Here is a 25,597-nt window from a genome sequence, read left to right on the forward strand (position 1 = left end):
TTTATGGGTATGTCCGTAGCAAAAGGAAAAACAAGGAAACAGTGGGGTCACTCAGAGGAGAAGATGGTGAAATGCAAACAGGGGACAGAGAAAGGGCAGAACTCCTCAATGCCTTCTTTGCCTCAGTCTTCTCCAAGAAAGAAAACAACGCCCGACCTGAAGAATATGGAGCAGATGATTCAGCAGGTGAAATACAGCCCAGAATAAGTAAGGAGGTAGTACAAGAATACTTGGCTAGTTTAGATGTATTCAAGTCTCCAGGGCCAGATGAACTACATCCAAGAGTATTAAAAGAACTGGCAGAGGTGATTTCAGAACCACTGGCAATAATCTTTGAAAATTCCTGGAGAACAGGCGAAGTTCCAGCAGACTGGAGGAGGGCAAATGTTGTCCCTATTTTCAAAAAGGGGAAAAGAGAGGACCCAAACAATTACCGCCCAGTCAGCCTGACATCAATACCAGGAAAGATTCTAGAGCAGATCATTAAGCAAACAGTCTGTGAGCACCTAGAAAGAAACTCTGTGATCACTAAAAGTCAGCATGGGTTCCTGAAAAATAAGTCATGTCAGACTAATCTGATCTCATTTTTTGACAGAATTACAAGCCTGGTAGATGAAGGGAACGCTGTGGATGTAGCCTATCTTGATTTCAGCAAGGCCTTTGACAAGGTGCCCCATGATATTCTTGTAAAGAAGCTGGTAAAATGTGGGCTAGACAATGCTACCAGTGGATTTGTAACTGGCTTACTGACCGAACCCAAAGGGTACTCATCAATGGCTCCTCCTCATCCTGGAGAGTAGTGACTAGTGGGGTGCCACAGGGTTCTGTCTTGGGCCCAGTCTTGTTCAACATCTTTATCAATGACTTGGATGATGGGCTTGAGGGAATCCTGAGCAAGTTTGCAGGTGACACCAAATTGGGAGGGGTGGCTAACACCCCAGAGGACAGGATCACACTTCAGAATGACCTTAACAGATTAGACAACTGGGCCAAAGCAAACAAGATGAATTTTAACAAGGAGAAATGTAAAGTACTACACTTGGGCAAAAAAAATGAAAGGCACAAATACAGGATGGGAGACACCTGGCTTGAGAGCAGTACATGTGAAAAGGATCTAGGAGTCTTGGTAGACCACAAACTTGACATGAGTCAGCAGTGTGATGCAGCAGCTAAAAAAGCCAATGCAATTCTGGGCTGCATCAATAGGAGTATAGCATCTAGATCAAGGGAAGTAATAGTACCACTGTCTTCTGCTCTGGTCAGACCTCACCTGGAGTACTGTGTCCAGTTCTGGGCACCACAGTTCAAGAAGGATACTGATAAGCTGGAACGTGTCCAGAAGAGGGCAACCAAAATGGTCAAAGGCCTGGAAACGATGCCTTATGAGGAACGGCTTAGGGAGCTGGGTATGTTTAGCCTGGAGAAGAGAAGGTTAAGGGGTGATATGATAACCATGTTCAAATATATAAAAGGATGTCATATAGAGGAGGGAGAAAGGTTGTTTTCTGCTGCTCCAGAGAAGCGGACACGGAGCAACGGATTCAAACTACAAGAAAGAAAATTCCACCTAAACATTAGGAAGAACTTCCTGACAGTAAGAGCTGTTCGGCAGTGGAATTTGCTGCCAAGGAGTGTGGTGGAGTCTCCTTCTTTGGAGGTCTTTAAGCAGAGGCTTGACAGCCATCTGTCAGGAATGCTTTGATGGTGTTTCCTGCTTGGCAGGGGGTTGGACTGGATGGCCCTTGTGGTCTCTTCCAACTCTATGATTCTATGATTCTATGATTCTATTCCCAATAAGAAGGATTCGGGTATATATATCTATATATGATATTTTAATACCTTCAAATACCCGGTTCTAAAAGTTTTTAATTTCCCCACAATTCCACCACACATGCATAAATCAGAGAAAATATGATTAAAATGTTCAACAAATGGTATATAACACCAATTAAAATTCACAAAATGTATAAAACCAAAGATAACCTTTGCTGGAGATACCGGAAGGAGGTGGGGACATTTATGCAAAGCTTTCTCTTTTCAGGGAACATTATATACATTGAATTTCTTTTTAGGTTTCCGAGAAGTGTTCCGCAGAACACATCTGGTATATGAAGATCTCACAATAATCACATGTGGTGCTGCTCTCTAAAACATTCCCAAACTACATCTGTGTCAGGGACTGGGCAGAGGAGGAGTGGTGGAGTCACCCCCCCCCCAATCCTTCCAGGGAGGAGGAAGAGGAAGACAGTATAGATTTACAACAAGGGTTTGAGGGAGGTTGCAGCTCGGAGGCAAATGAGGGGAAAGTTGGGATAACATGGGAGAGCCAGAGCAACACCTGGTTGACATGTCATTAGAAAGCATTCCAGACCCACCACCACCCCGCTCCCAGAACCCAGTGAGCCTTTAAAGTATGAGAGCAAAGAGCTTGGCAACCTTGCAACCTTGGCATTATCAGCCCTAGGGCTTTTTTTCAACCAGACCTCACTGGAACTGAGTTCCAGCACCTGCCATTGTAAGAGAACAAGGGAAGCATTCATGGTAAGTTCGGGCACCTCTTTTTCTAGAAGAATAGCACTGATCAACACTATGCTCTCACCAGTTGTACTGTTTCTTTCAGATTTTACGGTCAAATATTATTGAGTCCAGGTAGCTGGGGTGGGGATTGCTTCCCATCAGGAAGATGCAGAGGGTGTCCAGCTGGTGTTCAAACCACTTCCCTTTCCATTTTCCCCTTTGTGCCATTCAGACTGTGCTTCACAGAGGCTGGATCCTTCCTTTGCTTGTATACTGATGTCATATTTGAGGTGAGAGGAGCTGTGACCATCACTTACCACTTTGATTCATGGTCTAAGCACCTGGCCGAACAGAACACAGAGGACTGGGTTGTCACTGGGCCTTTGATCAACATTGAAGCAGATCCAGCAGAGGCTGTGGCAGCTGTTCACTTCCCTCACTTCTTGTGTCTTGCAGGTATGGTGGGTAAAAAAAGCTTGTAACAAAATTAATACAGTGGTACCTCGGTTTTTGAACGTAATCTATTCCGGAAGATTGTTCAAGTTCTGAAACATTCGAAAACCAGTTGGCAGATAGGAAAACAGAAGTAACTTGCACTCAGCGGAAGCCACATGGCATGTTCAACTTCCAAGGCGTGTTCCAAAACCGAAGCATTTACTTCTGGGTTTATGCTGTTTGAAATCCGAAATGTTCATCAACAGAGACATTCGAAAACCGAGGTACCACTGTACTTTCATGTAACAGGAAGGGAAGTTGTGCAGTGATGAGCTTTGTCATCCAAACTCAGGGGAGGTCATGCACAGGCTGGATGCAGAGGAGTGATGGGAGGCACCATTTGGGAAACCCCCCAGGGGAAGAAGACTCAAGAGCCTGGAGATTGCTGGTGGGACAATGACGAGGGATCAGAGGGAGCAGCCTGGGAGGATGTGGTGTCAGCAGCTGGAGAGGTAACAGGGTTTAGTGAGCAGAAAGAGGCCGAGGCCGAGAGCAGTGCAGAATTGGAGGCTGAAGTGAAGTCTGGAGATGAGGGGGGCCAGGAGACAGATGTGAGGCAGGCTGCTGAAGAAGCCAGGAGAGTCTCTCCTTCCTAACTCTCTTCCCCACTGGTCTCCCAGAACCAGAAGAGGTATAGTGGCATGTGGTCAGTGGACTTGGGGGAATAGGCTAGTTTCCTAAGGGTTCTCCTGGCACCTCCTTCTCAAAGCCTGTGAAGCTTCTGCCCGCCTTAGGGAGAGAGGCACATTACTCTGATGGGTGCAAGAGCCTTCCTGCCCCCTTCTCAAAGCCACTAAAGAGGTATGAAGAGGGCAGAGCAAATATACAGATATAGCGATGGAGTCTCAGATTGCTTGGGAAGAACCCGGGGGGGGGAGGGAGCCTTAGGGAACTGCCTCATAGGGGCTTGAAATATACTCGGAGTCGAGAGTGAATTTCATGCTCTTTATTCAGCTCATATTCATCAAGGAGAAGAAGAGAAGACGAATCGCTCTTTTCCCAAAACCATCTGCTTATATACATTATTTACACAATGGGCCTTGCGTGATTGGCTACTTCAGGGCTACACCTGTGGGCAAATTATATTGTGGATTGACTTCTGCCTGCAGCCTGATTGGCTGCTCCTACAGGCCAATCAGGTAGCAGATTCACTTCTGCCAGCCGCCTGATTGGCTGCTCCAGCAGGCCAATCAGGTTGCGGATTCACTTCCACCTGGAGTTGGATTGGGTAGCTCCCGCTGATTCTGAATCCTATTGTTCAAGGATTCAGCTCAGTACATAACACCCCTCCCCTCTAAGTTCCAGTCCTGCCCGGGAAGTTGCATTCGTAGTCCCCAAGGTCTGCTGGCCGCCTCCGTGTGCGTTGTGGCCTGGGGTGTTCCTTGGTCAGGGGTTCTGGTTCTGGCTCGTGTTCCGAGGCTGCTGGCTGTGCCGGGGCTGTCTGGTCTGGCGCCACTGAACCACTAGGTTGTGACTCTGGTTCCGGTGTCCTTCCAGCCTCGGGGCGCCCCTCTGTGCCTACTGCTTCTGCTTCCCCTGCCCACCCCTCTCGCTCTACAGGCCTCACTGCCCTGCTGTCCCCTTGGGACCCCTCTGTCCCGCTCTCCTCCCGGGTTCCTCCTGGGAATCGTCGCCGTAGCTGGTCGCAGTGGCGGCGCCAACATTGCCCCCCTTCCGTTAGTACCTCGTACGACACGGGACCGGTCACCTTGGTGACTGTGGCGGGTACCCATGCTGGGCCTGCCCCAAAATTCTTTGCATACACTGGGTCCTGGGCCACAAATGTCCGGGGGTTCCTGCCTTTCCCCACCACTACCTCATCCTGAGCTCTGTCGGGGTGAAGTCGGTCCAGTCTAGTTGCAAGGCGCCGGCCCATGAGTAGTTCCGCTGGGCTCCGGCCCGTCGTTGTGCTTGGGGTGCTGTGCTGTGCTAGAAGAAATGCGGCAAGGCGGTATTCCCAGTCCCCTTGTGTTATGCGGCGGAGGCTGTCCTTGGTGGTCCGCACCATGCGCTCCGCTTGGCCATTGGTGGCAGGGTGGAATGGTGCTGAGCGGATGTGGCGGATGGCGTTCTGCGCTGTGAAGGTCTGGAACTCCTCTGACGTGAATGCGGTTCCATTGTCTGAGACGAGGGAGTCAGGGAGCCCGTGGGTTGCAAACAGCTTACGTAGTACCCGGATGGCTGCCGCCGTAGAAGTGGACGGTACCAGTGCGACCTCCAGCCATTTGGTGTAGGAATCCACCACTATGAAGAATGTTTTTCCCTGGAAGGGGCCAGCGAAGTCCACGTGCAAGCGTGACCATGGATGTCGGGCGGACTCCCAGGGCTGGACTGGGGCCCTTGGGGGATCCGGGCGGGATTCTTGGCAGGTCTGGCAGTGTTGGACCCAGGCCTCCATCTCTCTGTCAATCCCCGGCCACCACACATAACTCCTGGCAAGGGCCTTCATCCTCACTACCCCTGGGTGTGTCTCGTGTAGGGCTGTGAGGACCCTTTTGCGGAGGGGCTGGGGAACAACAACCCTGCTTCCCCATAACAGGCACCCCTTGTGGGCCGACAGTTCATGTTTGCGGTTTGTGTAGCCCGCGAATTCTGGCCCGGGGCTGCTGCTGGGCCATCCTCGCCACACCCAGTCCAGGACCCGGGAGATGACCCTATCTTTTGTGGAATGGTGCGCAACTTCTTGTGCCTGAATGGGTCGGTCGGGAAGCAGCTCCAGGGTCATAACCTCTTGCGCAGGCGCTGGGTCGGGGCCTGTTTCTGGTAGTGGTAGCCTGCTGAGTGCGTCTGCGTGGCCCATCGCCTTCCCAGGGCGGTGGATTAGTGCATACTGGTAGCCGGCAAGGAAAATTGACCACCTGAGGACACGTGGAGACAACACTTGGGGGGTCTGCTTCTCGGGGGCAAACAGGCCAAGCAACGGCTTGTGGTCAGTCACTATGGTAAAGGGCCGCCCGTACAAGAAATCATGGAATTTTTTTACGCCCTTCACGATTGCCAGACCCTCCTTGTCAATCTGTGAGTAGTTTCGTTCGGCTGCAGCAAGCGTCTGGGAGAAGTATGCCACCGGCACCTCTCTTCCATCCGGGAGTTGGTGTCCCAGGACAGCGCCGATGCCATAGGGAGAGGTGTCGCATGCCAGCACCACTGGCAGCCTCTCGTCGAAGTGTGCCAAGACCGAGTTCGAGACGAGCAAGTCCTTGACTGCCTGGAATGCGGCCCTTTGTCGCTGGCCCCACACCCAAGGGGCCCTTTTATCTAGGAGTCTGTGTAGGGGCTCCGCTACCGCTGCCTTATGGGGAAGGAAGGCATGGTAAAAGTTCAATAGTCCCAAGAATGACTGAAGTTCGGGCTTGCTCTTGGGCGCTGGGGCCTCACAAATGGCCCGTACCTTGTCACCGGTTGGATGGACCCCTTCTGCGTCCACCTTAAATCCCAGAAAGTCCACCTGCGGCACTCCCAGTAAACACTTTTCCCGCTTCACCTTGAGGCCCGCCGTCTGGAAACGGTGCAGGACGGAGCGGAGGCGGTCCTCAAATTCCTCTGGTGTGGGCCCGGCGATCAGTACATCATCGAAGAAGGGGGTGACGCCAGGAATCCCTTTAAGGAGGGAGTCCATTAGATTCTGGAATATGCCTGGTGCCACGCTAACGCCAAATTGCAGCCGCTTTACTCTGAATGCCCCTCTGTGCGTCACAATCGTCTGAGCCTCTGCTGTGGCTTCGTCCACAGGCAACTGTTGATACGCTTGGGCCAAGTCCAGTTTGCCAAAGATTTTTGACCCAGCCAGGGTGGCGAGGACATGGCTGACCACTGGCACTGGGTATGCATGGGCCGTGAGAGCCTTGTTTATGGTGCATTTGTAGTCTGCACAGATGCGGACCGAACCGTTAGGCTTGACGGGTGTGACAATTGGAGTTTCCCAGGGGGCGTTGGGCACCGGCTCCAGCACTCCTTGCTCCACGAGCCGGTCCAATTCCTCGTCTATGCGGGGTTTCAGGGCGAACGGGACCCGGCGGGCCTTGTGCCTGATGGGTCGTACAGCGGGGTCTAGCTGTAGGGCAATGGGGGGTCCTGTATATCGTCCCAATGCCCCATCGAAAACCCCTGGAAACTCTTTGCATATGGCGTCCACGTCCACTTGTAAGCTAGTGCGGTTCACCCCGGTAACGGCTAGCCCCAGAGGTCCAAACCATGCCAGTCCCAGTAAGCTAACGTAGGGGCCCTTAACTACCAGCAAGTCCAATTGTTGCTTTCGCCCTCGATATTGCACCCTGAAGGTCCCCACCCCCATTGTAGGGACCTTACGTTTCTGGAAGTCCCGGAGGGTGAATGGGGCCGGCCTTAGTTTGGGACCCCCATTAGGGCACAGTTCCCTTAATGTTCGGGCCGAGATTATGGATAGAGTTGAACCCGTGTCCAGCTCCATGCGGCATGGGGCTCCCTCTATCTGTACCTCTATATAAATTTTCTCTGTGCTGGGATGGGGCAACTGGAATACCTGGTAGTCCGTGATCTCCGTCGAGTTGCCTTGGTGCATGGTGCCGTGTGACCTGGGGCTCCTGGGTCGGTCATCTGATGCTTGTCGACGGGTGAGTCGAGCCCGACACACCCGGGCGATGTGTCCCAATTTTCTGCACTGCCTGCACTCTGCGTTGCGGAAACGACAGGTCCTCCTCTCGTGGTTCTCCCCACAGCTTGCACAGTTCCCTCCTTCTCGTCGAGGCTGCTGTGGTGTGTGTGCTGCTTGAGTGCGCCGCTGTACTCGGTGTACTTCCTCCCTGTCAGATTCGGATTCGTCGGTGAGGTCTTCGTGGTAGACCCTCGGTTGGGATGGCGGGGCCGGTCGTGCCTCTTGCGTTGACCTCTCGGCGGCTTCGGTTGCCAGGGCTTCCTCCAGAGCAATCTGGAACGTGAGGTCTTTTTTGGCGTAGAGGCGTCGTTGCAACATCTCGTCCCTCAGGCCACCGACGAGGCGGTCACGAAGCATGTTCTCCAACTCTGAGAAGTTGCATAACTGGGCGGCTTGGCGGAGGGAGGTCACAAACCCAGTTATGGTTTCCCCCGGGGCTTGCCGCTTTGCGTAGAAGGCATTTCGGCAAGCTACCACCGAGGGCTGTGGTGAAAAGTGCTCCTTCAGCCGTTCCATTATTGTTTTGTAAGAGACGGTAGCGACATCTCTAGGTGCAAGGAGAGCCCGGGCGATTTCAAACGTCTCCTCTCCACAGACGCTGAAGAATGTCGCCCTCTTCATGGCATCGTTGGTGACTTCTTTCGCTTGCAGGAGGAAGTTGAAACGGGCGGCGTACCCTTCCCAGTCTCCTGATGCTGGGTTGAATGGCGAGAAGCTGCTGTCGGTTGCCATTCTGGGTTCCTTGGGTCCTGGAGCTGAAGCCTGGATGCACGGTGCGATGCAGCGGTGCAGCAGGTGGCGGTGCTGCGGTGCAGTGCGTGGTGGCGGTCAGCTCAGCAGGATCCCACCTTCGTCGCCAGTGAAATATACTCGGAGTCGAGAGTGAATTTCATGCTCTTTATTCAGCTCATATTCATCAAGGAGAAGAAGAGAAGACGAATCGCTCTTTTCCCAAAACCATCTGCTTATATACATTATTTACACAATGGGCCTTGCGTGATTGGCTACTTCAGGGCTACACCTGTGGGCAAATTATATTGTGGATTGACTTCTGCCTGCAGCCTGATTGGCTGCTCCTACAGGCCAATCAGGTAGCAGATTCACTTCTGCCAGCCGCCTGATTGGCTGCTCCAGCAGGCCAATCAGGTTGCGGATTCACTTCCACCTGGAGTTGGATTGGGTAGCTCCCGCTGATTCTGAATCCTATTGTTCAAGGATTCAGCTCAGTACATAACAGGGCTGGATCTACCAGAATGAGTTGCTATGCTCACTAGGCCTGCCTTCTTTCTTTGAATAAATTCCCACTTGTGACATGTTTGTTTGTTTTTCCTTTGTTCTGCTTTCCAGGCAAAAGTGATTCCCAAGTCCACATTGCACATTTTGTGGAAGGGGGGATGAGTCTGGAGAAGCCAGACAGAGTGGGGCCATATCATGTTGTGTTGGAAAACCCAAACTTCTCTCCCCGTGGTGCCATTTTGAGAACGTCATGGTCATGGTTTAAGCGGAAGATATTGGTCCACTCTGTGGCACTGCTCTATCAAATGCTTCGATTCAATTCACCAAAATTCCATCTGTACCTCCTTCCCAATGACTCTTCCGTGAGAAAGGTAACTGGGATTCTCCAACTCTGATTGGTATTCCAGATCGCCTGGATCATTTGCCTGATTGTAGTAAGCCTGACAGAGTAACTATACAAAATTATGCACCACAGTGTGTCATGGTTCATGAACTGTATCTCCCTTTGTTGGGCTTTAGCTAATTTACCAAATGGCTAGCCAACATCAACCTGCCCCTGGAGAGAAGATTAGCAGTTGCTCTTCAACTGAGTTACAGTGGTGCCTCGCTAGACGAACGCCCTGCTAGACGAAAATTCTGCTTAACGAAAGGATTTTCTGATCGGAGGTTGCCTCGCTATACGACGAGATTTTCTATGGCCACCACTTCGTCCTGTGAAGCGTGGCCATAAAAACCTCCGATCAGAAAATCAGGGCATTCATCTAGCGAAAGGTGAACCAGGTGTAGCAAGGGAAGAAGGCAAAGGAAGCTCAGCTGAGAGGCACTGACAGCTGTCACCGCCTCTCAGCTCATCTCCCTTTGCCTTCTTTCCCTGCTGCAGCTGGTTCCCCTTTGAGTTCCGCTGGCACTGAGCGCAACTTGCCGCGCACAGCCGGCATGGAGCGCGGTTTCGTACACCTCCAAAGCCACGCTCCATGTCAGGGGAGGCAGGCAAGACGCGACGGCGAGGGAACGTTCCTCCGCCACCGCGTCTTGCCGCGCACAGCCGGCATGGAGCGCGGTTTTGGACACCTCCGAAGCTTCGTCCGATCCGGCTCTGTTGTTGGCAGCAGCGGCGCTTGCTCTCTTGGCTCGGGGAAGCGCTTGCCTGCCTTCCCCAAGCCAAGAGAACAAGCGCCACCGCCGCCACCAGTTCCCCCCGGAGCCCATAGGAACGCATTAATTGACTTTAAATGCATTCCTATGGGAAACGGTGCCTCGCTAGACGAAATTTTCGTAGGACGAATTGAGTCCTGGAACGAATTAATTTCGTCTAGCGAGGCACCACTGTATTTTGGTTCCCACCAGTAGTGGTGTTTAAAAGTGAGTTTTCCAATACTGAAATAAGCATTTTTCATTTTCTGAGCAAGCTCCTTTCCAAATGCTCTGCTTGGTTCCATAGACAGCATTGTTAGTCAATCGTGTGAACAAAATATGTTTGTTCTATAATTCTAAGTACACTCAGCCTTCTCTGAAATCAGTGGTGCTACCTTCAAAGTAAATGCATTTAGTGATGAGCAAATTATCCTTGCTTCGTTTAGTAGTTACGAGCTTTCTGCAAGAACTTTGGAAAAACATTGCTTCTGGTGTGCAAGGCTGGCACATAAGAGATGAACTGCCTTTGCAATTTCAACTGCTCCCCATAGAGTCAGAAAATTGCCTGTCCATATTTTGGTTTCTGATGCCAAAGAGGTTTAGTTTTCTTTATATTGAAGATGGAGAATCTGTGTCTCTGCAGATGCTCTTAGAACTACAAAACCCATCATTCCTGACCCATACTGGCTGTGGCTGATAGGAATCCAAAGGCATCTGGAAGTTTGCAGCTTCCCCATCCCTGCCTTACATGCTGCAACAAAGCCAAGAAAGAGGTAGGGGGATTCAGTCTCCCAGAAGTTGGTTACCTTTCTTGCATATCTCAAAAGTGACCTTTGCCTTTCCCAGGCGGTTCATGAGCATGAAGTACAGAGCCCTTCACGGAGAATAGACAAACCCCCCTGGACCCTCAGGCCTCTGACGATTGGCTCTCGCTTCTTTGTGGTCAATGATGTCAATGATGTCAGAGTCTGTCCCAAGGTGAGACGCAAAAATGATGAAAGGTTTTGCTAGGGCAGAGCCATGGCTGTGAAGTATGAGAAGGGTGGGGGAGACTCCACCAGGATCCCTTGTCACCCTTAATTTGACTCCTTTGGAATGGCCGACTGGGCTAAGCCCTGTTTGCACATAAGGAGGTTTCATGCTTCCCCACAGGAAGTGGAGTTTCAATATCTGGATGCTGACAAGCTGCAGCAGTACGTGGAACTGTCTGCTGAGCATATGCAAGACATGTTCAACTTCAGCGTGATGGAGAAGCGCAAGAACGAACTCATCTGGGAGGCCTGTGTGACACAAGGTGAGCTTCATTGTAAGAAAATCAGAAGGCTGGACCATAATTTGGGACTAGTTAGAGGTAGGTCTGACATAGTCAAAAAAATTTTTAAAAAAATCCTTCCAGTAGTACCTTAGAGAACAACTAAGTTTGTCATAGGTATGAGCTTTCGTGTGCACGCAGATTTCTTCAGATACACACTTCTTCTTCAGAGGTATCTGAAGAAGTGTGCATGCACACAAAAGCTCATACCTATGACAAACTTGGTCTCTAAGGTGCTACTGGAAGGATTTTTTAATCATAATTTGGGAGGCAGGGTGATAAAGGACATCGCAGGCACATTCCCTCTTTGACTGCCTCTTTCCTGTTCTCTTTCAGAGGAATTAAAGTCTTCTGAGATGATGTCTTCTCCTCCACACTCAGAACAAGGTCAGCAGGTTTTAATTACTTATTTCCTCGTACTTAAATCCCACCTTCCTCCCAATGGCAGCACAGAGGGGCTGGTGATACAGTACCACGGAAAAGTCACTTTTGGAATGTTAGGGAATCGCCTTCTGGTGCAGGTTCCCCATTGCTTATAGTCTCCTTTGGTGCCAGGTGAAGGTCTTTCAACACAGCTAAATTTTGTAGAAACAGCTTTGGCTTGGATTCAGCTCACCCAGTGTGCTAACGGAATCCAGTGCAAATGCTCATGATAGTGCAATTGGGCTTTCCTCCCTTCACCCGCCACTTCCCTCAAATGCACTTTGGAGGGTCAAGGAGAACCCCCAGAACAGCAGGAAAGCGTACAGTGTGTGTACTTGGCTGTTGGGGAGGGATAGCTGTGTCTGACAAGGAGGAAAGGTCACAGAGGGCAACATTTAATTTCTCCCTGTATGTTTTACAGCCTGGACTTCTCAGTTTTCAGCTGAGTGTCAGTTGTTAAAATATTATTTTTAAATTGTTTTTCTAACTGCATGTTAATGCATGTTTGTTGCTTTGTTTATCCATGTGAGCCAGCTGGAGAATTTGTGTTATGGCAGTATAAGGTTAAATTTGCACACATATTAAAAAAATGCTATGAAAATGCTTTTTAAAAAAACGTTTTGAAAAATACATTGAATTTGCCATAGCTCACTTTCACCATCTAGTGTCACATTTCCACTTTACAACACACATAAAGCGTTTTATTTGCAGCTGTATAACTGAGTGCAAGATATAAGTACAGTGGTGCCTCGCAAGACAAAAGTAATTCGTTCCGCGAGTCGCTTCGTCTAGCAAGATTTTCGTCTTGCGAAGCACGGTTTGCCACAGCAAAAAAAAAAAACTGCCAAAAAACTTCGTCTTGCGAAGCGCGGCCATAGAAAACTTCATCTTGCGAAGCGCCGAAAACATTGCAAAACGCTTTCATCTTGAGAGTTTTTCGTTGCGCAAGGCATTCGTCTTGCGACGTACCACTGTACCGGTAAGTAACATTTGTAGCATAAAGTCCTAAAAATGGGCCTTGATAAAACTGACTATAAAGACATGATTAGAGATATGAGACCAGATAAAAACGAATGAAGTTTTTATTATGTGTTTTATTATGTATTCAGAGTTCTATCAAGATGGGGCACCATTTTGGTGAGAATGGGGAATGTACTAGAGTTCCCCAGATATGCATGGCCCCCTGAACCAGAGAACCTGCTGCTTTTTACTGTGCTACGCCTTCCTAAGGGTAGAGAACAACCCTTTCCTTAACTACTGTTCACAAAGGTTTATTGTCTATTTAGAATTCCAGTACTGGGGACAGAGGAGTGACTGGTTCCTTAAGAAATGCATTTGATAGAATATTAGGATTGTCTTATTTGATTAGTCATTGTTTGGGCCAGGAAACCTCTGCATTGATAGATTGGGAGTCGGCAGGCAGGACGGCCAGCCATAGTTGGCTTGCAGCAGCACACCATACTTTTTAGAAAGCCATCTTACACCATTTCAGCCGTGGTGGGGAATCCTGGGAACTTTAGTTTGCTAAGCATCTCCCAACAACTCCCAGCACCCTCACTATCACCCCACACAGCAGCAACCACATTTTTCTAAATAGTGTGTTTCCAGCTGTGCCAGGCACACTTTCTCTGGTTTCCCCCCTTAAAATAAATAATTCAGTCCAGCCCAGAAATTGTCAAGACGGCAACCTTGCAAATTGAACACACTGGGAATGCTTCTGCTTTCCTGACTTTCTTTCCCTGCTCCCATTTGCTTGTTGGTAGTGAACTCAATCAACACACTTGTTCATGATGCAAAATGCTGGAGAGATTTGCAAATCGTGGGTTCATGTCCAATGCTTATGATTTCCCCATAGTCCCTGCATGTTTCATAAACACACCTTTTCTCTCGTTTTTCCAGGTGCTTGTTGCTACACTCTGTCCCATGCTGCATCCGGACACAGTGTGGAAAGCAGGTAGGGCTTAAGAGTTCCTCATGAAAGGCCAACCCTTCTATTAGGGACAATGAAGCAGCTACCACAGGCAGGCAGCAGATATTGAAGGGGTGGTGCTATTTCGGTATCTGCTGCACTGCGGTCTCTGGAGGGGCAGAAACCTACAAATGTGCAAAGTCAACAGAAGCTAAATTGGGCCACTCTACCTATCAGACGCGGGTGGCGCTGTGGGTTAAACCACAGAGCCTAGGGCTTGCCGATCAGGTCGGCAGTTCGAATCCCCGCAACAGGAGGTTGTTCAGTCCCAGCTCCTTCCAACCTAGCAGTTCAAAAGCACGTCAAAGTGCAAGTAGATAAATAGGAACCGCTACAGCGGGAAGGTAAACGGCGTTTCCATGTGCTGCTCTGGTTCGCCAGAAGCGGCTTTGTCATGCTGGCCACATGACCTGGAAGCTGTACGCCGGCTCCCTTGGTCAATAACGCGAGATGAGCACCCGCAACCCCAGAGTCGGTCACGACTGGACGTAATGGTCAGGGGTCCATTACCTTTACCTATCAGTTGCATGGAAGGTTCCCTCCAGGGAAGGGAGACACGGCTGCTTTTTCTTTTTCCGTGACTCAGAGATTATAAGACTAGCCTGTTGCACAATTTGGAATCGGGCAGCGGAAGAGATGGAGACATAATTCTTCAGGACAGGGGCAATTAATCTTTTTGGCCTGAGGATGATCAGATACCTCTTTGAGGGCCAATGTTTTATCATGTTTTTAATATTCTGTTGGGAGCCGCCTAGGGTCCCTGGGGAAACCCAGCCAGATGGGCAGGGTATAAAAAATTATTGTTATTGTTATTGTTACTGCTACTCAGTGTGAGATCACGATGCCAAAATGATAGACTTGCCCCTTTTATACCCCAGGGATTTCTGTGCACTTTGCAATACAAAACCTCCTGGTACCATCTCTTCAGGAGGTCCGTTTTGGAAATGAGTCTTTTTTCTGGCAGCAACTGCCCTTTGGAACTGCATCCTGTTACATATCAGTTAAGCGCTTTCTCCATGCTCTTTCGAATGGCCTTGTTTTTTCAATTGGTGGAGATCTTTATCCCCCAGTCGGCAGCAGTATTGGATCTGAAATGATTTTATGTATTGTTAAGTAAGTTTCATAGGAAACAATTAATTAACGGAAATGGAAATGGAAAGAAACACACTCTCACAGCACACAGGATTAAAAACCCTGAAGCGACAGGTGTTGCCTTTTAATCTTTAAAGAGCAGGAGGAGGTTTAGCTCCCATCTCAGCATTGTGATGCTTGGCCCTTATGGCCGATAAGGACCATCTCAACCCACATCTCTTTCTGCTCCCTCTGTGCCAATCCCAGCCATGGAAGTTGGTAGCACTTGCAGATGGTGTGGCTCCTTCCCGGGTTCCTTTGCTGAGCTTCTCTTGTTTTGTGCCTGCTTTTCCCTGCTTCTGGGGGTGATAATGCAGAGCAACGGTGAGGAGCATCAGAGACTGCCTGCTCTCTACTCTGGATAACTTGGATGAGGATGATCTCAACAGGTTCAAGTTCAAGCTCCACGAGTTCCCTGTCAGTGAGGGCCATGACAACATTCCCCTGGGGCGGCTGAAGAAGGCAGATGTCATGGACCTGAGCCAACTCCTCCTGAGTTTCTACATGGAGGATTATGCCGTGCTGGTGACGGCTGATGTCCTCAAAGCTATCAACTGCAGGGATGAGGCACAGAGGCTCCTCAGCCTCACCAGGAAGAGGTAAGAAAGGAGGAGGGCCAAATCATGGAACTGGCTGGGAGGGAAGGTGTATGGAGGGCCAGTCACCCCTGATGCCCCACCCGCTGTGAGGTGAGAGTGATTGATTTTGATCTTGACTTCATGGGGGTGAAAGGAGGAAAGCCTTATATCAGGGCCAGCCAATCTAGTGCCCATCATCTCTACATTTATTTTACTTATTTAACAGATTTGCATATCTTTTAGCTGTAAACACCTCTAAGCAGTTTATATGTTCTTGGTTTTTTATATATAAAGGTCAGAAGTTAATAATGAGTTGAGTTTTAAAAATTCAAAATGTGAAAAACATCAGCCATTAAAAATATACACTTTATAAAATAAAATGATGTACAGGCAACTCCCCTCTTGCACGTGATCTATTTCTGTGCGGCAACATGTATGTGTAATGCCAGGAACCTGGAAATGGAGGGGGAAGCTGGAAAGTCATCGTGGCTCATGAGTAGAAACTTCCCAGAGCCCAAAGAGGAGGTTGGAGGCTCAGTTGGGCTTTGTTTTGGCTGTGAATCCTCCCTTCTTTCTTCTCCTGGCAGTATTTAATTGTTACACTTCCATATAAACTTATTCATTCTCTCCCTCTCTCTCCTAGGAACTAGCAGTTCTTTGTTCAAACCTCTGCTTTTTATCAGTGAACAATGGTGACCCCTCTCCTGCCTCATCTGATCCTGCCAATCTGCAAAAATATCTGGAAGTCAAATTGTTTTCTCTTAGCCCAGCCATGGCTGCCATCCAGAATCCTCTGCAACACTTCAGTACTACAAACATTTGCCACTTTTATAATGCATTGGCTTCCCCCAGAGATTCCTGGAAATTGTAGTCTAGCAAGCTAACAATTATCTCAAAAACCAAACAAACCCAAGTTTCCAATGAAACTACAGTTCCCAGCTCTCCAGGAAAATACATATTGATAGAAGAGTTTCAGCTTTGGCTGGCGTCTTGCCCTCCAGATGTTCCAAACTACAACTCCCATCAGCCACAGCCAGCGTGTTGCTTCAGTGCCAAATTTCATCAAGGGACACTGGAAACAGCTGATCCAATGGACTGCATTGGTGGGAGTGGTGTTTACTATCAGGAAATGCAGGTGCAAGCATTGTACAATCAGTTTTGGATCTGGTCCTGATTAGGTGCAACCCAGACCCAATATGAACCAGTCAGGACCCTGGATCTGAATCACAACCTAGATACTTGAATCTTCAGTATTCTCATTCACTCAGAATGAGGGAACCAAAAGGACCATAACTTATTTGTTTTCTCCCATAGGTGCATGTAATTTGGACATATGGTAGTCCCTCCAGAGGGAATTAACTGCCAAATTTCAGAAAGTCAGCTCAAGGGTTTTTTTTTTGTTCTTTTGTTTTGTTAACCACATTTAAAATTTGCTGTTTTTCCAAAGAAAAATCAGCCCTGCAAATTCTCACACTCTTTTTGGACCTGATCCTGTTTGGCTATGTGCTGGTGCTAAGCTGTATGGTTTAAAGACCCACTCTATGTGTTAAGTATGTGTTTATACCTAAAGGAGCATCTCCACCCCCATCGCTCAGCCCAGACACTGAGGTCCAGCTCCGAGGGCCTTCTGGCAGTTCCTTCCCTATGAGAAGTGAGGTTGCAGGGAACCAAGCAGAGGGCCTTCTCAGTAGAGGTGCCCGTCCTGTGGAACACCCTTCCATCAGATGTCAAGGAAATAAACAACTATGGTGGGACCTCCGGTTAAGAACTTAATTTGTTCCGGAGGTCCGTTCTTAACCTGAAACTGTTCTTAACCTAAGGTACCACTTTAGCTAATGGGGCCTCCCGTTGCCGCCACGCGATGTCTGTTCTCATCCTGAAGCAAAGTTCTTAACCCAAGGGACTATTTCTGGGTTAATGGGGGTCTGTAATCCGATGCGTCTGTAACCCGAGGTACCATTGTATCTGACTTTTAGAAGATGATCTGAAGGCAGCCCTGTTTCGGGAGGTTTTTAATGTTCGATGTTTTATTGTGCTTTTAATTCTGTTGGGAAACCCAGCCAGATGGGCGGGATATAAATATAGAAGAAGAAGAAGAAGAAGAAGAAGAAGAAGAAGAAGAAGAAGAAGAAGAAGAAGAAGAAGAAGAAGAAGAAGAAGAAGAAGAAGAAGAAGAAGAAGACGTACTTCCTAAAAACGACTCAGTAAGACAAAAAGAAAGGCTGTGTGTGTGTGTGTGTGTGTGTGTGTGTGTGTGTGAGAGAGAGAGAGAGAGAGAGAGAGAGAGAGAGAGAGAGAGAGAGAGAGAGAGAATGAGATAGGCAAGAACTGGCAGTCCTGGTATAGCATTCTTCTAGAGGACTTTTGCAGTAGATTTCCAGGCCTGCCTTCCACACTAAAATTCTCTTCTATGTGGTAAGCAAAGCCCCTCATTCAAGGAAGCACATGGATACAGCACAATGTATGGTTATGAGTTTGCTGAGGGGGGGGCAGGCGGTCAGACCCCTAAATCTCTGGATTCAGAAAAGGGTTAGCATTTAAGCAACCCCCCCCCCTTTAAATCCATGGATCTAGCAAGTGTTGGAAATAACACAAGAAAGCTTCCTCATGAGGCAGCCTGATACTGGTCAAGCCATAAGCAAACAAAGGCAGGGTGATGAGAATCAAGAAAGCCACCAACCAGGCAAAGAATCTCTGCTGGATGCAGCCCACCCTGAGCCAGAGGGAGTTAGATGAACAAAGGCCAATAGGTTTGCCTGATGTGGACAGGAGGAAAAATCCTTTGGGTCTGTTAGTGGTGACTAGCAAGAAGTGGGGGCAAAATTTTTTGTTTTGGATTCAAAGCTGCTGCACCTATGGGAGAAGCAAGGGACCCTCTTGGAATGTAATGCTTTGAACAGTAGGCTCAGGCTGCATATATGTGTAAATAAACCAAATATAATAAAAGACACCACAGTGTCCTCTGTGCCTCATGCTTTGAGCCCCACTTTGGGTGAAAGGTTCCTGTATTGCAGGGGGTTGGACTAGATCAGGCATGTCCAACAGGTAGATCGTGATCTACTGGTAGATCACTGGATATCTGTGGTAGATCACTGGTAGATCACTGGCTCACCCCAAAGAAGTTCAACAACTTTGGCTCCCCTAAAAAAGTTCAACATTTTTGCCCTGCACCCCCCCCCCAAAACAGGGCTTTCCTCCTCCCTAAAAGAAGCTCAACAACTTTGACCTGAACCCCCAAAAAGAGTGTAGATCACTGCCAGTTTTTAACTCTGTGAGTAGATCACAGTCTCTTGGGAGTTGGCCACCCCTGGCTGGACTAGATGACCATCTCAGTCCCTTCCAACTCTACAAGTCTATGATTCTCTGAATCCTACATGGAAAAGTCTAAAAGTGTCCTTGGAACGCTGAGAGGTCATTTGATAAAACACTCAGAGAGAGGAGGTGGTACAGTAATTGCCGTTTAATAAAGTGAGTGAACTTTGAACAGCAGAGGAAAATACATTAGTATTGTAGGATGATTATTGTAATGGGAAAGTAGGGAAGCAGGGTGTGAAATGGAGCAGGAAAACACAGGGAGAAAAAAGAAAGCAGGAAAGCAAGGGGGACGAAATGGAGAAGGAAAATGGTGGGCGAGGAGGGAAAGCTTTCCTGCATTCCTGAATAAACTGTCCCAGGGAGTAGGAGATGTCAGCGCCACAAGCAGGGGGGCCGGGAGTGGGCACAGCACCCAGATGCAAATCTGCCACCCCTTCCAAAATGTTGCTTGAGGCACCTGCCTCAGACAGACTCATGATAACGCCGGCCCAGAGAACTCACTCAAAATGCTCAAAATTCCAAAAAGGCAAGTTAAAAATTGGTAAGTATGATCCAGGAAAGGTGAGGGGGAGAGCTTGTTGCCAGTTCCTGGAATGTGTAGAAGTGAGGAAGCAGGTTCAAATCAGGCCTGCCAATATATAGTACATGGTTAGTTTGATTCAGGGTTCTTCCTGACCTTTGAGGACAATGCAGTTGCTTTCTTTGTCCTTACAACAGTCAAGTGAGAAAAGAGATTATGGTTAATTTAGAGGTTTGCAAAAGGACATAAAATAACATTAGAAGAGCTTGCTGGATCAGGCCAATGGCACATATACTCCAGCATCCTGCTCTCGCAGTGGCCAAACAGTTGCCTGTCAGGAACCAGCAAGCAGGATTTGAGCACAAGGACTCACAACTCCTCCCTCCTTCTATTCAGAAGCATTGCTGCCTCCAACTATGGAGACAGAGGATGGCCGTTGTTGCTAGCAGCCAACAACAGTCCCCTGGTCCACTAATTTGTCTAACCCTCTTTTAAAGAAGTTCCATAGTTTAACTCTGCATTGCATGAAGAAGTAATTTCATTTTTCAGTCCTGAATCTTCCAACACTCGCCTTCATTGGATGCTACCAGGTTCTTGTGATATGAGAAAGGAAAAAAACCATTTCTCCAACCACTGTCTCCATGCCATGTGTAATTCTATGAACTTCAAACATGTCAGCTCTTACTTGCCTTTTCCCTAAACTAAAAGGTCCCAAATGTTGCAACCCGTCTTCATAGCAGAGTCGCCTCATCCTCTTAATCTTACATTGTAGGAGGATGTGAAGCTGCTCTTTGAACCTCAGTTTTATACCTACCAATCCAGATCATAAAGTTTGCTCATAGCATGTAATTGTAAACAGAGCCAGACCCATTGCAAGATTAAGCATTGAAGAACTGCATGTTATGGGCACTGATCGCGTCTTTGTAGGGTGGCACTGTGGTCTTAAACCATTGAGTCTCTTGGGCTTGCGATCCGAGTGAGCTCCCATTGCCCTGCCCCAGCTTCTGTCAATCTACCAGTTCGAATGCACGCCAGTGCAAGTAGATAAACAGGTACCACTGTGATGGGAAGGTAAACAGCATTCCCGTGTGCTCTGGCTTCCGTCATGACGTTCCATTGCACCAGAAGCGGTTTAGTCATGCTGGCCACATGACCCAGAAATCTGTCTGCGGACAAACGCCAGCTCCCTCAGCCTGAAGCAAGATGAGCACCACAACCCCATAGTCACCTTTGACTGAACTTATCCGCCCAAGGATTAATTAACCTTTTACCTTTACCTGTAGGCAGCAAGGTGGAGAAAGAACTGACATGGATAAATCCCTATATGACCTTTGGGTTTGGGGATTCCTGCAGAGATCCATCTTTTCTCTGATGCAACTTAACCTTTGCATGAAACTGCTGGAAGAGTTTTGTTTGGAAATTTCTCATATGGTTTCATGGAGCCAATTCCTAGGGTGGGGAGCTCCCTCATTTGGAGGTCTTCAGGCAGAGGCTTGACAGCCACCTGCTGAACATGCTGTTAGGGTTAGATTTCCTGCATCAGGCCAGGTGGCGTACAAAATTCCCTCCAGCTCTGTAGGTTGCTGTGGATACTCCTCTCCCCTCCTCACATTATTTCAGGGAGGATGAGAAGCTCCTGCATTCTTGGCTGTCAGCAGACAGGACTTGGATGCAGAAATGGAATATGAATTCCTGGCAAAAGTGGGTCAGTTACCTGTTGCAACCCTTTCATGTGTAACATTTGGCTGGTTGATAGAGATTAGAGCAGGCATCCCCAAACTGCAGCCCTCCAGAAGTTTTGGCCTACAACTCCCATGATCCCTAGCTAACAGTACCAGTGGTCGGGGAGGATGGGAATTGTAGTCCAAAACATCTGGAGGGCCGACGTTTGGGGATGCCTGGATTAGAGTTTACCTGTTGCAATCATACACAAAGAGATGATTCTGGGTAAGAAAATAATTGTTTATTGTAATTCCTGGGTCCTGCAGGCACCCTTTCTGTGCTCCTCCTCAGTGAGCAACTGTTTGGCTGCTTCACTCTCATCCAGCTCTCCCCCAAGCAACTCCAAGGATTGTTTTTTGTTTTTTTTTTGAGGTGGGTTGTTTTTTTATCTCACGCTCACACGTTTTTCCTGCTCCAACTCCTTGCCGCTCCTCCCTGCTTCAGAACCTGCTGGGAATGAGAGAGAGAGCTCCCGGGACAGACGCCTCTTGCGCTCGCCCTGCCCTCAAGTCTCCTGCCATTGATGGAGGGAAGCATCTCAAAGGGATTCCTCGCCAAAGGGAGCAGCAAGCAACAGGTTTCCCGCTGCCCTCGGGCCAGGCATCTCTCCTCCGGGGCATCAGGCGCCACGAGTTGGGCACCAGAGTCTGGCTCTCCTGCCTCTCTGCCTTGGCACAGTCTCCAGATTGTGGGATGTGAGACACAAGAGCAGTCAAGTACAACATCCCTAGAGTGGACATAGAAGGGGATGTCTGGACGAGCCAGTCGGAACTTCCTGTTTCTCCTAGGCTGGTTGCAGGTAGGTAGCCGTGTTGGTCTGCCGTAGTCAAAACAAATTTTAAAAAATCCTTCCAGTAGCACCTTAGAGACCAACTGAAGAAGTGTGCACCTGAAGAAGTGTGCATGCACATGAAGGCTCATACCAATGACAAACTTAGTTGGTCTCTAAGGTGCTACTGGAAGGATTTTTTTTATTTTTTTTCTCCTAGGCTGGGACAGACTTCCTCTCCATGTGACTAGAGGTGGGTATGGCCTCACCTGTGCAGGTGACAAAAGCATAGGGCTGGCTGCCATTCTCTGACTACATTCCTCAATGAAGCAATATCTGTTTAGCCTAAGATGCCCTCTTGGCTTCCAGCCAAGAGAGGACAAAGGAGCTGTCTCTGCATGGGATAGTTTCCAGGTATATGTAACTTTTCTAAGCTAAGTCTGCTTTCTGGGGTCCTGTTGTGTACAGAATGATGTGTGAGTAAACTCTTTTTACACTTTTATAGAAGACTGTGTCATGTCTTATCTTTTATTGGGGAATAAAGAGGAAAATACCAGGACAGTTTTTATAGAGGCTTTAGCGAGCCTGAGCAACGCATCCCCTGTGTAAGTTTAAAAGGGGAATGTTACTCTGCTAAATTGTGGAACTTGTTAAGACAAGTTGGAATAGGATATAATCAAATAATATATCCTCTCCTGCATACCTGAACAATCCCACACGGATCTGGATCTAGCAAGAGTTGGAAATAACACAAGGCAGCTTCCTCATGATGAGGCCAGCCTGATAATGGCTGAGTCTTAAGCAAACAAAGGCAGGGTGATGACAATCAGGAAGGCTACCAACCAGGCAAACAATCCCCACTGAGCCAGAGTGAGTCAGATGAACAAAGGCCAACAGGACAGGAGAGATTTTAGTATTGCAGCTTGCCTGATGTGGAGGGGGGGGGAATCCTTTGGGTCTGTTAGCGGTGACTAGCAAGAAGTGGGGGCAAAAATTCATGTGGGCTGACAGACTGTAAAAGGAGACAGAGAGATTTATGTTTTGGATTCAAAGTTGCTGCACCTATGGGAGAAGCAAAGGACCCTCTTGGAGTGTAATGCTTTGAACAGTAGGCTCAGGCTGTATATATGTGTAAATAAAACAAATATAATAAAAGACACCACATGCTTTGAGCCCCACTTTGGGTGACAGGTTCCTGTTTTGCAAGGGGTTGGACTAGATGACCGTCTCAGTCCCTTCCAACTCTACAAGTCTATGATTCTCTGAATCCTACATGGGAAAGTCTAAAAGTGTCCTTGGAACCCTGAGAGGTCATTTGATAAAACACTCAGAGAGAGGAGGTGGTACAGTAATTGTCGTTTAATAAAGTGAGTGAACTTTGAACAGCAGAGAAAATAGATTAGTATTGTAGGATGATTATTGTAACGGGGTGGGGAGAGGGAAAGTAGGAAAGCAGGGTGTGAAATGGAGAAAGAAAACAGGGAGAAGAAAGAAAGCAGGAAAGCAAGGGGGACGAAATGGAGAAGGAAAATGATGGGCTGGGAGAGAAAGCTTTCCTGCATTCCTGAAGAAACTGTCCCATGGAGTAGGAGATGTCAGCGCCACAAGCAGGGGGGCCGGGAGTGGGCACAGCACCCACATGCAAATCTCCCACCCCTTCCAGAATGTTGCTTGAGGCACCTGCCACAGACTGACTCATGATACTGGGTTGTGTTTTTCTAATTCCCAAAGGAGGAGCAGGTTCTTCTCTCATGCTCATACGTTTTCCTGCCCCAACTCCTTGCCACTCCTCTCTGCTTCAGAACCTGCTGGGAAAGAGAGAGAGCTCCCGGAACAGACGCCTCTTGCGCTCGCCCTGCCCTCGAGTCTCCTGCTGCTGACGGAGGGAAGCATCTCAAAGGGTTTCCTCGCCAAAGGGAGAAGGAAGCGACGGGTTTCCCGCTGCCCTCAGGCCAGGCATCTCTCCTCCGGGGCATCAGGTGCCGCGAGTTGGGCACCAGAGTCTGGCTCTCCTGCCTCTTTTCCTTGGCACAGTCTCCGGATCTGGGTCTTTCTCTGACCACCGAGGATTTTGCTGGGCTGGGGCTGGTGGAGAAGGAGCGCGATGGCCAAGAAGACTTCCAAGGGACGCTTTGGGGAAGCCCAGGAAGAGGTGGAGTTCCGAAGTCTGACGGTGTGTATTGAGGGGGACCACGCCGTCAACTTGACGGTAAGAGGCTGACTTTACATTACAACGATATTTGCATCTTGTGATGAGAAGATTTAATGTAATTTTAAACATGCATATTTTAAAGACCCACCATACTTAAGGAATCAGTCCAGGTCAGGCTGTTATGAGCAAAATACATACAGAAGGCAGTAGGTTTAGAAGAGCCTTTATCACTGTGTACTGTAGTTGTGGCCTCAAGCAGTGCTCCTTGGTATGGTCACAGCAGTGCTGGAAATGGACAAGAATGCCCCGTTTTCAGATGGGACAAGTATTCTGGCATCCACATGCATGCTTGTGGTTTTATTATAGGATCTTCCAGAAAGAAGAATCCAACTACATGATGAGGTTTGGGACTCAGAAAGGGGCCATGAAGCTTACAGGTAAGTGATATCTCTCCCTGATCGCTTGAAAATTTCTCCCTTCTGGGAATGGTTTCTACATTGAATTGTTCCCTCACCCTGATGTGGGTGTGGGTGTGGGTGATCCTGGGGCCAGGGGGGCTGAGCCAGGCTGTGATGGACAAGGCAGCCTGAGATGAAGTGGCTGTTGCCTTCTGCTGGTGAAAAGGAGGCTGCCTTACCTGAAAGAGGAGGCAGAGCTGGACCTGACAGCCAAGACCAATCAGCTTGATAATAATAATAATAATAATAATAATAATAATAATAATAATAATAATAATAATAACAACAACAACAACATATCCCAGAGGGGAGAGAGGGAGGCACAGCTGCTGCATCTTCCTTTCTCAGGAAGATGGAAAAATATGGACAACAGAGGCAGCGGACTGGTTTGAGTCCCTGCTGCAGATCCAGGCCACCAGTGCAGCTTCACCCCCACCAACCACCTGCCACACACCTTCCTTTCAGGTCTCCATTTTGAAAATGGCTCTATTGCAACTTTGCCCTCCTTGTTCCTTGGGAGTGTGGGTTAGGGTTGTAACACTTACATTTTCAAAATAGAGACCTGCAAGGAAGGGCAGGTGTGCAGTTGAGGAGGAGGAAGTGGTGAGTTAGCAGGCGGTGGAGGAGGAGAGGCAGCAAGAGGGCCTGTGGAAGAGCTGGTCACAGAGGCAGTGGCAGGCAGATCTGCCATCCCTCTTAGGAGGCTCCAGGTATGCCTCCCCCTCCCGGCTTGCCTCCCCCTCTTCATGGGCAGCCTGGCTCTGTTTGCTTGCAGAACGTATAATAATGAAGTCACCTGACTTGGATGCAACCCAGAGAGGAGTGCAAAATGTATCATGAAGACTGTGTACATTCTTGGCCATTAAAAAAGGATGACAAATTACATAATGCTTTCTTTCCAATGTGGAATAAATCAGGATGTTTTCCAGGTTGCAAAGGAAAAGCAGATCTCAGCCTGCTCAGAGGATCAGTGAGGCAGAATACTAGGCGTGGAATACTTAAGCCCCAGCTTGTATCCTAATCAGACTCTAATTCTCTACCTACAACAATGCCTAAAATACAATAAATGTTTTTGCCACAGGTCACTAGAAGGAGTCGCTATCACTGGTGACGAAATGGTCTGCAAGGGAAGAAAAGAATTACCAAAGTCAGAATCCCCCCTATTTGCGGAGGAAGGAAGAAGCAGCAAGATGGAAAACCCAGCAGTTTGTGGGGAAAGTGTTGTGTGTAATC

General features: G+C 48.5%; 2 protein-coding genes across 4 annotated transcripts in view; both read left to right on the forward strand.

Moving 5' to 3' along the window:
- Nucleotides 1-25,597, forward strand: part of LOC118095529 (caspase recruitment domain-containing protein 8-like) — a 64,282-nt gene that overhangs the window by 17,076 nt on the left and 21,609 nt on the right. The gene's annotated exons all lie outside the window — the stretch shown is intronic.
- LOC132593048 (NACHT, LRR and PYD domains-containing protein 1a allele 5-like) lies at nucleotides 1,797-18,388 on the forward strand. 2 transcript variants are annotated; one of them, XM_060281722.1, is made up of 8 exons: nucleotides 1,797-2,973; nucleotides 8,993-9,252; nucleotides 10,862-10,993; nucleotides 11,168-11,309; nucleotides 11,664-11,714; nucleotides 13,650-13,704; nucleotides 15,168-15,449; nucleotides 16,072-18,388. In XM_060281722.1, exons 2-8 carry the CDS (start codon nucleotides 9,040-9,042, stop codon nucleotides 16,076-16,078), a joined length of 882 nt encoding a protein of 293 aa, XP_060137705.1. In that variant the 5' UTR covers nucleotides 1,797-2,973; nucleotides 8,993-9,039; the 3' UTR covers nucleotides 16,079-18,388. The 2 variants fall into 2 exon arrangements, with proteins under 2 accessions (XP_060137705.1, XP_060137706.1); XM_060281723.1 differs by lacking the exon at nucleotides 1,797-2,973 and having other exon boundaries at nucleotides 8,888-9,252.

This window comes from Zootoca vivipara, chromosome 13, assembly GCF_963506605.1.
Source record: "Zootoca vivipara chromosome 13, rZooViv1.1, whole genome shotgun sequence".
In the NCBI taxonomy this organism is placed as follows: Eukaryota; Metazoa; Chordata; class Lepidosauria; order Squamata; family Lacertidae; genus Zootoca; species Zootoca vivipara.